Source organism: Microtus oregoni, unplaced genomic scaffold (assembly GCF_018167655.1).
Source record: "Microtus oregoni isolate MIOR12 unplaced genomic scaffold, Mior012 000121F_002, whole genome shotgun sequence".
In the NCBI taxonomy this organism is placed as follows: domain Eukaryota; kingdom Metazoa; phylum Chordata; class Mammalia; order Rodentia; family Cricetidae; genus Microtus; species Microtus oregoni.
The window spans coordinates 198444-215989 of record NW_024544752.1 but is presented as its reverse complement, the minus strand read 5'-3'; the positions used below and the strand labels follow the sequence as shown (position 1 = coordinate 215989).

The 17546-nt window shown below is 42.2% G+C and overlaps 1 protein-coding gene across 1 annotated transcript; it reads left to right on the top strand.

The window, feature by feature from the left end:
* Positions 1-6509: 6509 nt before the first annotated feature.
* Positions 6510-7781, top strand: LOC121444364 (EZH inhibitory protein-like). Its single transcript, XM_041646177.1, has one exon. It carries the CDS (start codon positions 6510-6512, stop codon positions 7779-7781), a length of 1272 nt encoding a protein of 423 aa, XP_041502111.1.
* Positions 7782-17546: the final 9765 nt, after the last annotated feature.

Here is a 17546-nt window from a genome sequence, read left to right as displayed (position 1 = left end):
CAAAGAGGCAGTATTGAAGACAAGCAGAGAGCTTTATTAATAAAGGGTAAGGAAAAGTGTCTTGAGGTGCCAGGTAAAAAGTTTAGGAATGAATTGCATGACAATGTGTTGTTCTGGGCACAGAACTGTCAGATTCCAGTGGCAGGCCAGTTTGAATGTGAAATAGAAATGGGCTGTATGTCAAAGGCAGGAGAAACTGCATTTGTGCTGGAGCTGGGAAGGAAGTCCTTTGTTGTGGCAGCTTTCCTGGTTAGACCCACTGCTAGTGACCAACTGATAGGTCTGTGTAAGTGCCATGACCTTGCCGCACTTGGATGCTCCTTCCTTTAGAGTCAAGGCAAATGGACTGTATTATTTGTTGGCCTTGTGTGTTCGATAAGCTCTGGGGGCTGATTTTGCTGATATTATTTTGCTATGTTTGTCTGTCCATATGTTCTTGACTTGATTTAATGGGTTCACAGGTGGCTATAGCTTATTTGTACAATTAAGTTATGTATCGGACTGTACCTTATAATTTGTGCTCAACAGATGAATATTGGTCACTTGCATACAGGAGATGAAGAGTCATTCTGCTTTGATATTTGAACTTAAAGTTGAGCAAACTATTGTTTTATAAAATAAAATTCCCCAGGGCAAGGCACAGTCTGAAAGTTACCTTTCAATCTAATCTGGAGTGATTTAGCTCAGGGCACCACCTTACTTGTGATCTCCACAAGTAAGGGTGTTTGTAGAATAGATTTAAATAAACATTCCAACATATATACAGTTAACATCTCTTATTTGTGGATTTTGACCAATATTTATAAAACAGAATCTATGTTTTACTCTAATCCCATCAGAGTGCATATTAATTGACTTCATGTGGAAATTGCATTTTGTTAAATTTGGAGAAAACAGTGCAAAGGATTGAACTGTATTTTTACTCTGCACAAGAAGAAACTAGGACCAAAAAGATACCATTAACTTGCTGAAAGTCATAAATTAAGTAAGTTCTAGAATTAAGAGAGTCTATGAAGTCCATCTGATTGAGCTCTATATTATGCACACTCACCTGACTCCTTCTGCACAGTTTTAGGTAGCCACACCTTAATAGAAAATGGTGTTACTATTTCACTAGGATTAATTATCTAAATTACTGATGAAAATTCAGGGAGAGTTGTGTAACATGTTGGCCAGGCTTGTTGGGGTTTCTATCCTTCCTGGTTCCCGCAGTCATTTAGTCCCAAAGAAAATCACACAGAGGACTCCATAAGATTATAATCTGATTGGCCCAATAGCTCAGGCTTCTTATTAGCTCTTGTAGTTTATATTAACCCATTATTCTTATCTATGTTAGCCACATGGCTCGGTACCTTTCTTAGCAGGGCAGGTCACATATTGCTTCTTTGGTGGTCTGGGCAGGAGTAGGGAGGAATGGACTTCCTCCTTCCTAGAATTCTCCTGTTCTCATTGCCTTACCTCTACTTCCTGTCTGGTTTCCTGCCTATACTTCCTGCCTGGCCAATCAGCATTTATTTAAAACATGATTGTCAGAATACAGACAATTCTCCCACACAAGAGTTGAGTATAATTATCTATGTCTTTTAATAGAATCATTTATACATTCCTAAACCAGTAAAAGAATAATTTAGAAACTAGAAGTGTATTTAAATTTCCAAATTTATATAGTAATGAGAGTCTAAACCATCATTTTAGATAGTACACACACACACACACACACACACACACAGAGACAGACACACACACAGAGAAAGAGGTACATGGATTAATCTGATTTATTAACATTGTTTTTCTCTTTTGTCAAACTTTGAGTAAAATTCAACAGTTGATATAACTCTTTCATATTCTAGTCTCTTTCTAGCCATGTAAATAGAGAACAATATTAGGAGATGATTTATTCATTGTAGCAATAATTTGAAGGGGAGTCAAGATCAGTCTTTGATGGATTTAACCAACTAGATAAACTTTCTGTAGTCATGGTTCTCACCTTCTTGGTCTGTCTTCTATAACTGTAATTCACAATTTTGCATCTGAAATTCTCAGGAGCAAATGTTTCAAAATTTTCATACCATATATTAATTATGTAAGATTCATAAGAAAGCCTGAAGTGATATTCCTAATCTAACAAAACAACAATTCTGCAATTAAGCATAAATATCCTTTTCAGTATAAAGAGATTACAAATTCATTAAATATCATATTTTGTGAAGTATCTGTTGGAATTATTGTGCTAATATTTAGTACAATTTTTGATATTTTTGTTTGTGTATGCTTGGTCAATGTTTTTCTTAATCATTAGTTATTTTGTGTCCTATATAATGTTTCAGATATAAGCTTTATCTTGTGGAATTTATGTTGTGTATGGATCGGGTTAGAGGCCACAGTTATGTTTTCTCTATGGCTTGATAACCAATTAGTCTTGTCCTGCTGAATTACATTCTTGTCTCCTGCCCCTCCTGGGCATGATACTGCTAGATTTTCTTTGGGCTGATGGTTTAGATGTGTCCCATTATTGAATTCTCTTTTTCCCCCTTTGTTGTTTGGTTTATTTCTGTGTTTTTATCTGAATAAAGATAAACCTAGCTTTATTCCTGTAAAAATCAACTATTTGTATACAGAAATTACAGTAGAAGTCCTTCATATTTCTTATCCTGGATGACTTTGGTTGATCTGGAGTTTTTAATAAACTTGTCTTCTTTAGAATCAGTTTCCCAATTTCTGCTGACAAACAATCTCTTGAGGTTTTTATTGTGTGTGATTCCATTAAACTTGTATATAATTCTGGTGAGAATTTTTCTTTAAATTTTGTAATATCACCTTTCTCAGTGTGAGTGACAGCCCTATATTGTTTTATTACTGAACTTGGTGGGTTTGGAATCATTTAACCGCATAGAGCAGTACACATAAAGCAAAGTTAATTCGATATCAAACACGGAATGAGCCTGAGGTTTATGGCAGGGGTCACCTGGGTGTCATCACACAACTTCATTTTAGACTGGGTTCCTGCATGTAGCAGGCATGCACTTTGCATCACACAGCGGTGTCACTGGTACCTTGGAAGACCTCAAGTCAAAGACAGTTCTTTGTTACGAATTACAGTGTTTTTGCAATACCTACAAAGATTTCTACTCTTATAGAAACATTATTCTTTAATACTTTTAAACGTTAAACATTTAATATTTGTAGATTTGTTATTCTGTGCTATCTCATGCTAGCTTATCTTTGGATTGCTTAGAGTTACAATGTTTGATTTTATAAATTTCCTTTTGAGTTGCTTTTCATAAAGTGTACAAAGAATATTTGCTTGGAGTTGTGACAGAATTTCTAATAACTTCTGAAATGGCTCTAAACATGCTTCTAATATTTTAAAATATTACATATTTATGCTGCATTTTATATAAAGCAACCTTCTAAGCATTGGCAATTATAAAATATTGATAAATGCTGAACATTTACGAAGATGCTCTATATCCTAAAATATCCAATATTCAGTCAATATTTAATTCTTTGTGCAAGAATAAATAGGGCCATCTGTCCCATTAGTATGAAAGTTTACAATCATCTTTAGTAACTGACAAAATTATATGTATACCAGAGAACTATTTAAAACATATTTCTTTATGATTTATTCTTAGCACTTGTTTTATTAGTCTGCCTATTTTATATACCGTCATATCTGGGACTCATCGGGGGGGGGCTGAGAAGGGATCATAAACAGAAACAGTTTGAAAATACTGTTTCAACCCACAGTGAAGCATGCTGTGTCTCGGATTAATGGAGGCTTTCTTAAACTTCTAAATTAATATGGTGATTTCGAGCAAGTATCTGTGAGTTGTTATTGTTTGGTCACAAGCACTTGATACTTGCTCATGTTACATGAAATGGCATTTTAAATTTTTCTTTTCATAATTCTTGATCTTAGTATAAATATAATTTGGTTTTATAATACTGATTATATAGCTAGTGACTATATTAAAATAATTTATTAATTCTAATATCTGATGTGTGCATTCTTTACCTTTTTGACAAATACTTTATTGTATTTCTTTTAAAGTTGGGAAATTTTGTTCCAAATACCTGAAAAAATGTATCTCTTAGTCAGTGTTCTATTGCTGTGAAGGGACACCATGACTATGACAATTCTTTTAAAGGAAGCATTTAAGTAGGGTTTACTTACAGTTTTAGAGATCCATTATCAGAATGGTGGGAAGCATGGTGGCATGCAGACAGGCATGATGCTGGAGGAACTGAGAGTTCTATATCCAGATCCCCAGGTAGCAGGAAGAGAGAACAACTGGACCTGCCTTGGGCTTCTGAAACTCCGAGCCCACACCCAGCAACACACTTTCTCCGACAAGGCCACACCTCCTATTCCCTGTCTAGTAGTGCCACTTCCTAATGACCAAGCACACACACACACACACACACACACACACACACACACACACACCTTACACGTAAATGGAATATCTTTGTCTTCTATTTTAAAATCTGTACTAAATGATCCCAAGAGTTTGCACATTTGGTCCTATTCTATATTCTTTCCTAATTTGATTTTTCACTATTTTAATATTTTACTTGTCACTACATTTTTTTCATGTGCTATATTTTTCTTTCACATATTAGGTACTTTCTGTCTCATTCTGGTTTTGTCCATTCTATTCTACTCAATTTGTGACCTATTTAGTTGTCCATATCATACTATTCAAGCGTGTATCTCATTCCCTATTTCATTCTAATTTGCACTTAGTCTCCATTTCATTGCATGCTACTTTCTATTGCAGATGCATTTGCCATTCCACCTTATTTAACACACCAAATACCATTCTGTTCTATTTCTGTGGTCCAGTCCAGTTGCTCATCCATTCTGTTAAGTGTCCCATTTGCTTCTGCTAAAATTATAAATGCGCATAGGCTTATATCAAGAATTTCTTCCTCTGAGCAGTGATCCACAATAAAAGCGCATTTGAGTATGTGGGCAAGCTTTAATGAGCACACTAATGTGTATCTCACACTGATGTGAAAAAACAGAAAGCATAAATATTGATTAGTACAAAAATGCTTGAAAGCATCTTTCCTCCCCAATAGAACTATGTTTTAGTTACAAGACGGTATTGTGGGAACTTTGTTGTTGTTTTGAGACCGGTCTCAGCGTGTAGCCCGGGGGACCTTCAAGCTGAAATCCTGCTGTCACCCTTCCCAGTGCTACAATCACAGGTGTGAGATAGCATACGTGGCTCCTTGTCAGCATTCATTGACATGGAAAATGTTCTTTCTGGATACCATCAAAAAACTCACAAGAAAATACTTCTGTATGAATAATTCTATTTTCCTAAAACTAGGAAACATGTATGGATGCCCTTCTCTGAAGATATAATTTAGCTTTCCTAGTATTTGATTGTAGGCATGAGAAAATTTAGTTGCTGTTTTTGTTGTTGTTTTTGTTTGGTTTTTATTTGTTGTTGTTGTTGTTTTTCAAAACAGGGTTTCTTTGTGTAGCCCTGGCTGCTCTGGCTCTAGCTCTGTAGACCAGGCTGGCCTCAACCTCACAGAGATCAGCTGCCTCTGCCTCCCAGTGCTACCTCCTAGTTGCCGGTTTTGATACATTTGCTTTTCTGTTTGGGGATACCCAAAACAAAGCCCTTTTGTAATAATTTAAAATGTGTGTAAATATTAAACTTAAAAGGTCTGTGCAGACGGTAAGTAGGAAAAAAAAAAACTAGAAGAGGAGCCCAAGTCAACTTATCAGCTGAATCTTAGGCACCGTGGTCTGTGCCTCAGGGCAAGCCAGGGAGAAATGCCATACTGCAGAACTGTAAAGCCCGATCTGGTGTTTGGGACCTGACATTCCTTGCTCAACATTTCAAAGGTAAGACAATGTGGGCCTTATCATGCCCTTTGAAATCCTTAGACCCCTTCAGCAAACTTAAAACCCTAGCCGGCTCACCTGGCTGCTTAAAGGACAGCAGTAGGGTCTTACATGGCTTGGGAGATAGAGCTTATAGGTCAGCGTATAGGAAATGGTTAACTAAGACAGATACACGAAGTGATGAGCAAACTCTTTTGGGGGGTTGCATATGATTCCTGTGAATGTTCCCACCCCAAACATTCTCAGGACAGGGTGGAGGGCTTGTGAAATTTAGACCTTTGTCCCCAGAAAGCGTGGTTGGGGTAGGGGGTCGAAGAGCACAACCAGAAAACACTAGAAGCTTCTCTGGCCTTTAGCACAGCAGGAGATGACGACAGGTGAAGGGAGGTTCAGCAGAAAATCTCCCGGAAGTTGAATTTGGTAGCACTGTATTACTTACAGCTGTCGAATCAGGGGCTAGAATTGGGCCAGCTCCACCTACTCTCCTGCTTCCTCAGTTTTATCTCTACCGCATCATCGCTGGCTCGCCAGAAGTCCTCTCTCATTGAGTGAGGAAGCCTGCCTCCGCAGGAGCTGTCGCACTGAGCAAGGAAGAAGGCAAGAAGCCGCTCTCTTACCTGCAAAAATCTGGTAAGCCGATATGGCCAGCCATTCAACCTTAAAGAAGGGGCAGAAGCACCCCCAGGGCAACGTTTCGGGGTATATGGACACACCTAGAAAGACCTCTAGGCCCCGCAGAATGAATCCTGCCGCCTCAGTGCCGACCCGCGGTGGTGCCTCTGTGACAGACAAAGTTCTCCAGGGCATCACAGCCAAACCTGCAACATCTGACTCCATCTCTGTGGCTGGTGAAAATCGGGAGAGTCAGCATGCCGACTTCCAGGGTAGCGGTGGCCGGGACAGCCCAAACACAAAAGTTGGACGTGTTGGGCCCCGGACAAAGAGCCACGGAGAGAGGGACCAACCCTCGAAAGGAGCCACCTCTGCCAGCGGGAACCCGACTGAGACAGAAAGAAGGAGGAAGCAGCCAGGCCGAGACCTAGCTACAAGACGTCCAGGTGAGCTTCAGCTTCCGGAAGCTACAGAAGAGGCTTCTATGTCTCAGCCATCATATTCTCTGAGATCTCTCCGCTCTGAACCTTCCATGCAGAGCCAGACATTCTCAGAATCTGCCTTTGGAAGCGTTGCCACCATGTCACACCAGGTGTCTACTCGGCCTTCTAAGACCCGCAGCCAAGCTGTTCTGCCTGGCTCTGGTGGTCACAAGAGTGCACCTGAGTTCAGCTTTGACGAAGGGCACGCCACTGCTGCTGGCCAGAATCTCCGTCAACAGGCCACTCTGCAGGTTCCTGATCGTGGTCTTGGCCACGGTGAATCTGAGGTCAGCCCTGGCTCCAAAGGCGGCGTGATTGTTGGAGGCAGGGTACTCCGCTCACGTACCACTTCATCTGGTCATCATAGCAGTGCCTTGGAGGTCAGCCCTGCCGTCCACCTCACAGGCCAGAGTGATCCTGTTGTCGGCGGCGCTGCCATGGAGCGTCGTCCTGATACCACAGGCAATATCACAACACCACGTAAAGGCCCCCGTGCGTCCAGGCCTAGCTCTGACCGCCGATACCGTGGAGAAACCGTGGAGCCCGGCCCTGGCCCTAGCAGCCAGACCCAAGGAAGCCCGTCCACCTCGCCGACTGCAGTTCCGGAGAACACCGAAATGGAAGACTGCAGCTCTCCTCCAAGGCGCCCAGTCCGTATGCGGGCCTCTTCCCCTTCACCTGGTAGGCGCTATCTTTTGATTAGGCAGTTAAGTGGGGACCTCTCCTCTTTCGCCTTACTTGCTGACACTCTGGGTCTTACAAGTTCCGGCTCTTCCTCAAACAGCTCACCTGACCAAAGTCCCAGCTCTGCTCCTTGAGCTCTATCTGTGCTCTTAGATCAGATAGCCTTCGGCGTGCCTTTACGGGTGACACGAATAACCTGGATTCTTACATTTCTGAAGAGTCAGAGGAAGAAGAAGAGGATTTCCACCCCCCACACTCCTCTACTCCACCGGTACTATGACTTTTTATGAGTGTCCTCCGAGACTGATAGAAGGAATCAGCACCTATCCCCTGTTTTCTGTGTGTGAGGTTTCGAGGACTTCTCCGTGTTCACCATTATCCAGAGCACGTTTGAAACTCCCTGGCCTGAGCTATCCAGCACTTACAAGAGCTTTGATTCCATTCTGTGCTTTTTAAAAACAACTTGGGTTTTGTTGCTATTGGGCTTTTCTTTTGACTCTAGAGTTTTGCTTTCCAAGTTGCTTTTTATGTAGTTAAGCATTTTAATAAAAGTGTTAAGCTTTATTCAAAGAATTGAGTCTCTTTACTGGGGTACAGTTACTTTTAGGAGTTCATATTTGGAGGATTAAGGAGAGTCGTTATCATGCGGCTGACTCTTTGGAAGGAATGAACCACAAAATACTGACCTAGAACGGTCTGAGATGGAGCTCCGTCCAACAAGTTAGAACAGGTGATTTGAAACTTGGAAAAGGGGAAAAAGCCCATGAAGAGCCAGGAAATGGCAGGGTGGCATGATCTCAAGTGGGGAGGGAAAAACGGAAAGAGGGAGTGGGAAGAAGACTGATAAGGAGGAAAAAAATTACTGGGGTCCAGTGCCTGAAGATGGGGGCACAGTTTTTATAGCAGAATAGTGTTTAAGGGTTGGAAGTGGGTGGGGGGAGGGGAAGAAGAGGGGGTGGACTTTCTGAGGTCTGGGGTGAGGCTTGGTCAGAGGAGGGCAAAGTAAGGTTAATGACTAAAGGCACAGGTGGCGTGGTTTTCATCAAATATTTGAATGCGTGTTGATGAATAAATCCATTGTGAAAAATGTTTGTACGTATGAGAGGAAGACATATGGAGAGAATTGCATGAATATTTTGTTTCCTACATATTCCGGATGAATGGTCTTCAGCTTTTTAAATTTTTCACTTTAACCGCATAATTAATTACTATGACAGAAATTAGCAGTTCAGAAACTTGAGCTGGAAGCATAGTAAGAGATTAGTTAAAAATGCAAATGAGGCCAGGAAAGCACCCCTCTCATTTCTCCTCATTTCTGGTATACAGCTAATAGAAGCATAGACCCGGACTTAGTCCTGACTCTTCATATTTTAAAAAATAACTTTTTTTTTGGTTTCTCTGTGTAACTTTGACTGCCCTAGAACTTGTTCTGTAGACCAGTCTGGCCTGCCTTTACCTCCAGAGATCTGCCTGCCTTTACCTCCAGGGAGCTGGGATTAAAGGCATGAGTCACTGCCACCTGACTGAAAGTAATGCTTAAGAAACCCTGGTAAAGCTTCTTAAGATCTGACATTTTGACGGGGTAACCCACAGAGACAGCTGACCTGAGTCTTAGGAGCTCACTGACTAGGGAGCTTGCATGAGACCAACCTAGGCCCTTTGTATGTGTGTGAAGGTTGTGTGGCTTGGTCTGTGTGTGGGGCCGCCTAGCAGTGGGATCAGGACCTGTCCCTGGCACTTGAGTTGGCTTTGGGCAACCTATTCCCCGTGCTGGGTTGCCTTGCCCAGCCTGGATGCAAGGGGAGGAGCTTGGCCCCGCTTCAACTCCATGTTGCTCATGGGAGGCCTGCCCCTTTCTGATCATGGAAACAGAGAAGTGGATGGGGGCGGGTAGATGGGGGGTGGATCGGGAGGAGAGGAGGGAGAGGGAAACTGTGGTCAGTATGTAAAATAAATGAAAAAGAAATTTAAAAAGATCTGACATTTCACAGAAACAAGAAGTGTTCTTGTTCTAATGTCCTAATACTCTGTCACTTTTGAAGAAAAAGTTTCAGATACCCTCATTCCCTAAGGCTGCTTCCAGGGCTTGCAAAATTCTAGTCTCAAGGTCCTTCCTAAGGTACTCTAAACATACACAGACACACACACACACACACTTTTAGGTCTCCGGTAGTCATAAAGACAGCTGTGGCAGCAGAGGGTAGAAAAGCCTTTTATATACAAGCTGAGGCTTTCTCAGGGTTGGCAGTATTGAGACATCTCATGGAAAGTGCAAACACTGACTTGCTTGTACTTTTATTCTATAGACTAAACGGATTAGTGAATTACCTGTGTGTATAAAACTTTTATAGCTTCAAACCAAGAGATTTAGAGACAAATCATATGTGTGTGTGCATATGTATGTATGTATGTATATCATTGGTCTTAACCACCAGCAATACCACACACACACACACACACACACACACACACACACACACACACACACCAGTGGCCTTGCCCATGTAATATCTCCCCATACCTTGGACTTAGTAAAAACAATACTTATAGATGAGGTTTCTTCCCCCAGTGATCTATCATTATGGAGTCAGACATGTCAGCCACCTCATTAGATACTTGTACTTCAGCTCCTGAGTTTTCCATCTGCATGGCCTTAGCTAGCGTCTCTAGCTCGAACAGCATAACCAAATCTGTTTAAACTCTTGACTGCAAACTCTTCTCCTAAGCTTTGACCCTTAGCACATTCCCTCTTTGTTTAAGTACCAAATGCTAACACAAAGCAGATCTCCCCAAAAGAGAGAGCAGGTGAGCATACGAGATTTATATTAAAACTGTGTATATCCTACATACATTAAATATTCTCTAAGTTATTTAAAATACTAAATTCAATGATAAGTAAGAAGGTGTTACTATTTTTTGTGAATAATGATAAGAAAAATGCACACTTTTTGGGTAGATACTTTTTTTACATTTTTTTATTAATTTTTTTAATTAAAATTTTCTGCCTCCCTTTTCCCCCTCCTCCCCCCACTCCCCACTCCCCACTCCCCACCTCCCCCTCCCTTCCCCCTCCCTCTCCAGTCCAAAGAGTAGTCAGGCTTCCTGCCCTGTGGTCCTCCCCCCTCCATCCAGGTCTAGGAAGGTGAGCATCCAAACCGGCTAGGCTCCCACAAAGCCAGTACATGCAGTAGGGTCAAAACTCAGTGCCATTGTCCTTGGCTTCTCTACATTTTTACTCCTGAGTGTGATATGCACTTGGTTGGATCTGTGAATGCAGAACCCCCAGGCAGGGGATACTGACAATTTATCCTTCTCTCCAACACAGATACTAATACCATGTGCATAATGTGATGGGTGTTGTTTTTTAATATCTACCTGAATTTTTAGGTATTGGATGGTACCTTATAACCTACATTCATGGAAAATATCTGTGTCCTTATTAGGTTTTTTTTTTTTTGTCAGTTTGACACATGCTAGAGTCATCTGAGAAGAGGTGAAACAATTGAGAAAATGCCTCCATAAGATTGGTCTTTGGCAAACCTGTAGGGCATCTTCATGATTAATGACTCATGTGAGAGGGCCCACCTCCCAAGTGAGCAGTGGGGATGGGGTGCAGGTGTTCCCCCCTCAGAAGGTGGTCCTGGGTTGTATAAGAAAGGAGGCTGAGTGAGTAATAAGGAGCAAGCCAGTAAACAGCTTTGCTTCATGGGCTCTGCTCAGCTCCTGCCCTCATTTCCTTTCATGCTGGCTTTGTGATATGGAGATATGAACTAAATAAATGCCCTCCCCGAGAGATGCTTTTGGTCATGGCATTTTATCACAGAAATAGAAGCCCTAACTAAGATAACATACATGATATTTTTGTCCTGTATAGTTGTTTTGTTTTTATGTGAGTTTGGGACGAGAGGAAAAAAGACATAGACCCACTGCTGTCACCAATCTCTCATAATCTCTACTACCAAATGTCCTGAACGCTTGAACAATGTACTTGATGAAAACAACGGTGTGTCTTGTCGGGCTGTTTATATTTATAGAAAGAATACAATGGAATTCATTATCTCCACTAATGGAATAAAGTAGAAAAAAATTAAAATTTATTGAAGAGAAAGAAGGAGTGGATGAAGGGAAGAAGCGAGGTTGAGAGAGGGACTAGGAAGAGAGGAGGGGGGAATGTGATTGGGCTGGAAAAAATTAATAAAAGATATTTCAATTTCAACCTGAGACTAAATGTGCCACGCAATTTTTGAAAATTGGAACAAATACTGAGGACAAAATTTTTTCAGATAAAATGTTTTATAGCCCAGGTTGGCTTCCAGCTTGGTGTGTATCCCAAACCACCTTCCAGCGGAGCCTCCTTGCCTAGATCTAGCAAGACAAGAGGCATGGCATGCAACAGCGCAACCTGGTTTATGCGGTGTTTAGGACTGAACACAGGGCTTCTTGCAAACGAGGCAAGCACTCTACCAACTGAGCTGCTTCATTAACCTCCAAACAGATATTCATTGTTTTGCTTCGCTTTCTTGAGTGGTTGTACAGTTGTCAGTGGTTCAGACTAGAAGCAGACTATCTGCTCATTTCTTTATTCACTTATTTGTATGGTTGGCAGAGACCAAACCTAGAGCTTCAGAAAATGCTAAGCAAGCACTGTCACTGGGCCACACTCCAAACCCTAGAAATAGACACTTTTTAAAGTGGTAAATCTTCAGCTTATAATTAACGGAGAGCCAACATTTATTTACATTTCACAGGTGTGTCTTCTGTTCTGCCATGTGCGTGCCACTTTGCTCCTCTGTCTTCCCCACCTCTCCATCACACTGGACTGGCATTGGGAGCTGCTGTGTATCATGCAGTATACGCTTTTGCCAAAGAACTTTCTTAATTTGCAAATGTTCATCGCAATGAGTTGTTCTGGTTCAAGGCCTCTGACTTCTGCTACACTATCCATACTCACTGAAACTTCACTCAGTTGTCCTGCTGTTGCCCAGAGTCAGCTATGGTTCTACAGGCCTAGTCCCTTCACCTGGTTTAGCAGATCATAGATAGTATAGACTTTGGAGTGAGCCAACTCAAAGCCCCAAATATGGGCTTGGTCGTAGCTGAATGGCTCAGTCTGGCCCTCCACCATGAGCAAGCCCTCAGGCAAGCCTCAGGGCCAGCTCTTGCATGCACGTAATTGGTGAGAGATGAGGTCAGCACTACTGCCTGTAGGCTTAGCTCTCCTGTTTCTGCTGCCAGTGAAAGGGGACATAGTTCTTCCAGGACGGTTAAAGATCCGGGCCTGCTCTCTTGGCCAGTACTGGGGAGGGGGCAGTTCTCCTGATGAGGCAGCAAGCAAGGGGTGGGACCAGCTCTCTGGTGCCCAGACCACCAGGGCCAGCGCTCTCATGGCTCATGATGGTAACATGGGCCATGGACATCAACACAAACCCAACCATGGTCCTCAGCCACAGCTTGAGCCCAGATGTCCCCATGATCCTGAGTGGCTGCACAGGCAACACCATGGCCCTCAGATACCAATATGGCCTCAGATGGCAGCCCAGACCTGGGGCATCTGCATGGGCCACAGCCATCATCATATACTCCAGTTATGGTAGGGCCACAGACTCTATGGCCTTCTGCTGCAGCTGGGGCCTGGGTATCACCATGGCCTTGGGTGACAGCACAGGCCACTTGGTTCAGTATTGCCCTGGCAGCAGTGTGGCCCTCGAAGTCCATCCACCTTAATTCAAAATCACATGTGAAAATAATTGTAGCAGATTATAATTTATGGTAGAGGGAATATTGAAATATCTATGCATGAGCAGGCTTAGAAAATGGGAACAATTGGACCTGCAAGACTACTTAGCAGGTAAGGTGCTTATTCCCAGTCATGAAGACCTGAACTTGATCCAGGGCATACACATTGTAAGTGAAGAGAACGAACTTCAACTGATTGCCCCATTCACAGCTAGGCCCAGCTTTCATCTCAGGGTTCTTCTGTGAGGAAGAACCAGGAATATCTGAAAGACCTTTGTAGTCTTTCTCTGGAAGTTGCTCACCAGCCAATCATCTATACTGTATAGGGCTGGACCCTCACCAAGACTCCTCAGATATCCTGCTGTTGCCCCTAGTCATGGAGATCCCGCTGTTATGGTTCCTTCAGCGGTCTCATGGCATGCCACCACCCAAATCACCCTGCTGTTTTCATCTCTCCTGAGCCAGCACCCTTCCAGTGCACCAATTCCTTTTTCAGAGTCAACAAGAATCAGTGTGTTGGAACTGGGGATGTAGCTCAGTTGGTAGAGTCCTTGCTCAGCAAATGTGAATTTCAGGGTTCTAGCTCCAGAACTGCATAAACCTTGTATGGGGGCACATTCCTGAAAGTGGAGACAGGAGGATCAGAAGCTCTGAGTTATCCTTGACTATGTGGTGAATTCAAATGGAGAAGGAGACTGCTCATTCGTTCCTGAATAATCACATAAAAACTATATTAATTGCAACACTGTTGAGCCAATGACTCTAGCATATTCCTAGCTAGCTCTTACATCTTAAATTAACACATTTCTATCAATTTGTGTATAGACATGAGGCTGTGGCCTACTGGTAAGGTTCCTAAGGTTCCAGCATGTCCTTTTCCTTTGGTAGCTACATGACATTTCCCTAACTCTGTCTATTCTCTCTCTGTCTCTCTGTTCTAATTTCATGCCTTGTTTACTCTGTTAATCCATTGGTCAAATCAGCTTCTTTATTAACCAATGGTAATAAAACATATTCACATCATACAGAGGGGAATCCCACATCATTCAAGACCGGCCTTGCCATTATAATCAGGCGTGTACTCTGCTCAAGCACTCCACATTTTAAAACAGTGGTTCTTTTCAGGATATACATTGTCTCAGGAGACTCCATTTTAGAAGCAGCTGTTTACTCTATTTTGAGGGAGAAGGATGACTGCAGGCCCTGGGTAAACCCAGAACCTGCACCATCTGTCAGGTAGCACCCATTCAGGATAGACTGATCACTGACTTTTGAGAGTAGAAAGGAAGCCACCCTCAAAGTCTCTTGGGCTGAACTGAGGCCGTAGAGGCACATGGAAATATGAAAATCCTATCAGGAAAGCTAGGCCCAGGAATTCATTGGACAGGGAAGACCAAGCAAAGTATGTAATTCTCTTATATGAACCTCATAAAGACACCTAACACTGCCTTGCTAAGGCTCCACAGCAACCTACCTACCATCTGATACCGTGTGTGTGCCTCAGGGACACAGGACTTCCTGGATGTTCCTGCTTCTCTTTGGCCTGGTTTGCTGCTAGTGACACTGCTTACCTGATTGCCTGTGTGTCCACTTATTTGCCCTTCTGGACCTGGGCCTGGCCTCCCATTTCCTTATCCAGACCACTTCCAACTATTACCTAGCAGCTGAACTCTGCAGCTTCGCAAACTGACTTTCGGCTGCTCCCTCCGGGCACTGGTCTGGTTCCTTATCTTATCAACAGGGACTTTTTGCTCAGTTCACTGCTGAAGCTTCTTGAACTACTCTGAGACTTGTGGTATAAAAGATAATGTTAGTAATTGAGATTTGAATAAAAGAAACTGAGTGGCCAGGATTCCAAGGTAGTCAGATTAAATTGAAAATTTCTGTTATTGAAACTGCTAAGTTTCCTGAATGTGTTGTGGTTCAGTATATTCCGACATTGTGGAAAAACAAAAACATTCATGTTCCTCTGTGTTTCTACCAGAGTATGCTCATGGCACTGGGCTACGTGAAACCTGTCTTTTCAAAACAACAACAACAACAACAACACAAAACAACAGTGTGCTCATTATATCTTCATTTCATAATACAATTGGTACTTTTGGGAGTTTGGTACCCCTTACTCTTTTAGCCTCAGATATGGCCTTAAACATGATGTTGTAGATATCTAAACACACTATCATTGATACTTTGTTGGGTGAATAAAAGCCAGCTAATTATATCACTTTATTACTGTTGTTTTTTTTTTTCATGATACAGTTTCTTTGTGTAGCCTTGGCTTACCTGGAACTCACTCTGTAGACCAGGCTGGCCTCGAACTCACAGAGTTCTCTGTCTCTGCTTCCCAAGTGCTGGGATTAAAGATATGCACTACTATGCTCAGCATATATCATTTTATTTTATAGGCAAGAGGTTTAAAATAATTGTCTGGCTTTTAATAATACTGAAAGGAGTGTGTGTGTGTGTGTGTGTGTAGATCAGAGATCAATTTGGGGTATCATTCCAGAACTTTCTACCTTGTTTTCTGATACAGGGACAAACACAGGGACTTGCAGCTCTCTAATTATACTAGGTTAACTTCCTAGAGCAAGCATTTAACAGACTGAGTTATATCATCCCAGACACAAAACATCCATTCTTTAAAAAAAAAAATAATTTTTAAATTCAATATATTTTGATCATATTATTTTCCCTTCCCACTCCCTGCTCACCCAACATCATGTTTGTACTGGTTGTTTCTCAAAAAAAAAAAAAAAAACCAAACAAACAAAATAAGAGAATCAAAGAAAAAGATAAGACAAAAAAATACCAAAACAAAGCACGTGTGCACGCGCACACACACACACACAATGGAATTCATGCTGTGTTGGCCAACTACACCTGGGCATGAGGCCTGCCCTGGAGTGTAGTTGACCTACCCAATGACACTCTGTTGAAGAAAACTCAGTTTCTCTTTGCCAGTGGATAACAATTGCAAATAGTTTCCTGGTTAGTGATGGCATTCCAGGTTTGGTTCTTCCTGTTAGTGCTGAGACTCCCTGACTCCTCTGCAAGTCTTGGGCATGCTGTCACAATCTCTGATTTCAGATGTGTATCAGTCCTGCTGTGCCTGGAAGATACTGTTTCCTCTGGCTCTTAAATCTTCCACCCCCTCTTCTCAATAGATCCCCGAATCTTGAGGCTCCGGAGAGATTTGCTTAAGATACTGAATTTTCCAAAGTCTCTCACTGTCTGTGGGTCTTTGCGTTAATTCATAATTTGATGCTTATCTAAATAGATGTTGATGATCATTTTACTAATTATCATATTTTGTCTCTAAAGAATGTTTTTTAAAGAGCTAGAGATATGAATAAATAAATACCTAGTAATGAAACAAATGGTTCCTATGGTTAATATTTATTTGATGTTTTGCTTTGATAAGGATAGAATCTACGGCCTTCCCTGTGTTAGGAACTGTTCTAACATTGTGCATAGCCCCAACTCAATGTTTACTTAGTTCGAAAAGAAGTTATTTTCTAAACTGCATGTAGTTCACTCTCAGACCCAGACATGGTTCCTGGCACAAGCCCGGTTTCTGGATATCACCATGACTCCAGGTGGCAAGCAGACCTCCCACACCAGCCTACTCCTCACTTCCTGCATTTCTTTCATTCTGCCTCTTTCCACAGCACATGAACCATTCCGCTTCGCTTTCTCTCCCTTTTCTCCACAGCACATTTGCTCATCATGATGGGACCCATCTGCCCAACACCACAAAGTGCCTGGAGGGCCCGTGCATTTCTTCTCACCAGCCCGGGCCTTGAAGTCCTAGGCTGGCCTGTGGGTGGCTAGAACCTGTTAGTGTCTTTGGAGAGCAGAAAATATTAATTTTTCTGTATTCTAATTTACCTATTTCTTCTTTTATGGATCATGCTTTTGGTATCATATTTAAGAAGCTTTTCTCTAACTCAGTGTCACGGTGTTGTATGACAAAACTTTTCCTAGGAACCTGCCATACACACGTCTACTCACCCCGCATATGGAGGCCACACAGACAAAGAAAGTATGGATAGCACCAGAGTTCAAGGAGGTGAACCCACGAGTTTTATTGGTATTACTTACAGGAATATGGGTGAGGAGTTACTTACAGGAGTTGGAATAACTCAAAGACAGCTGCATCACCG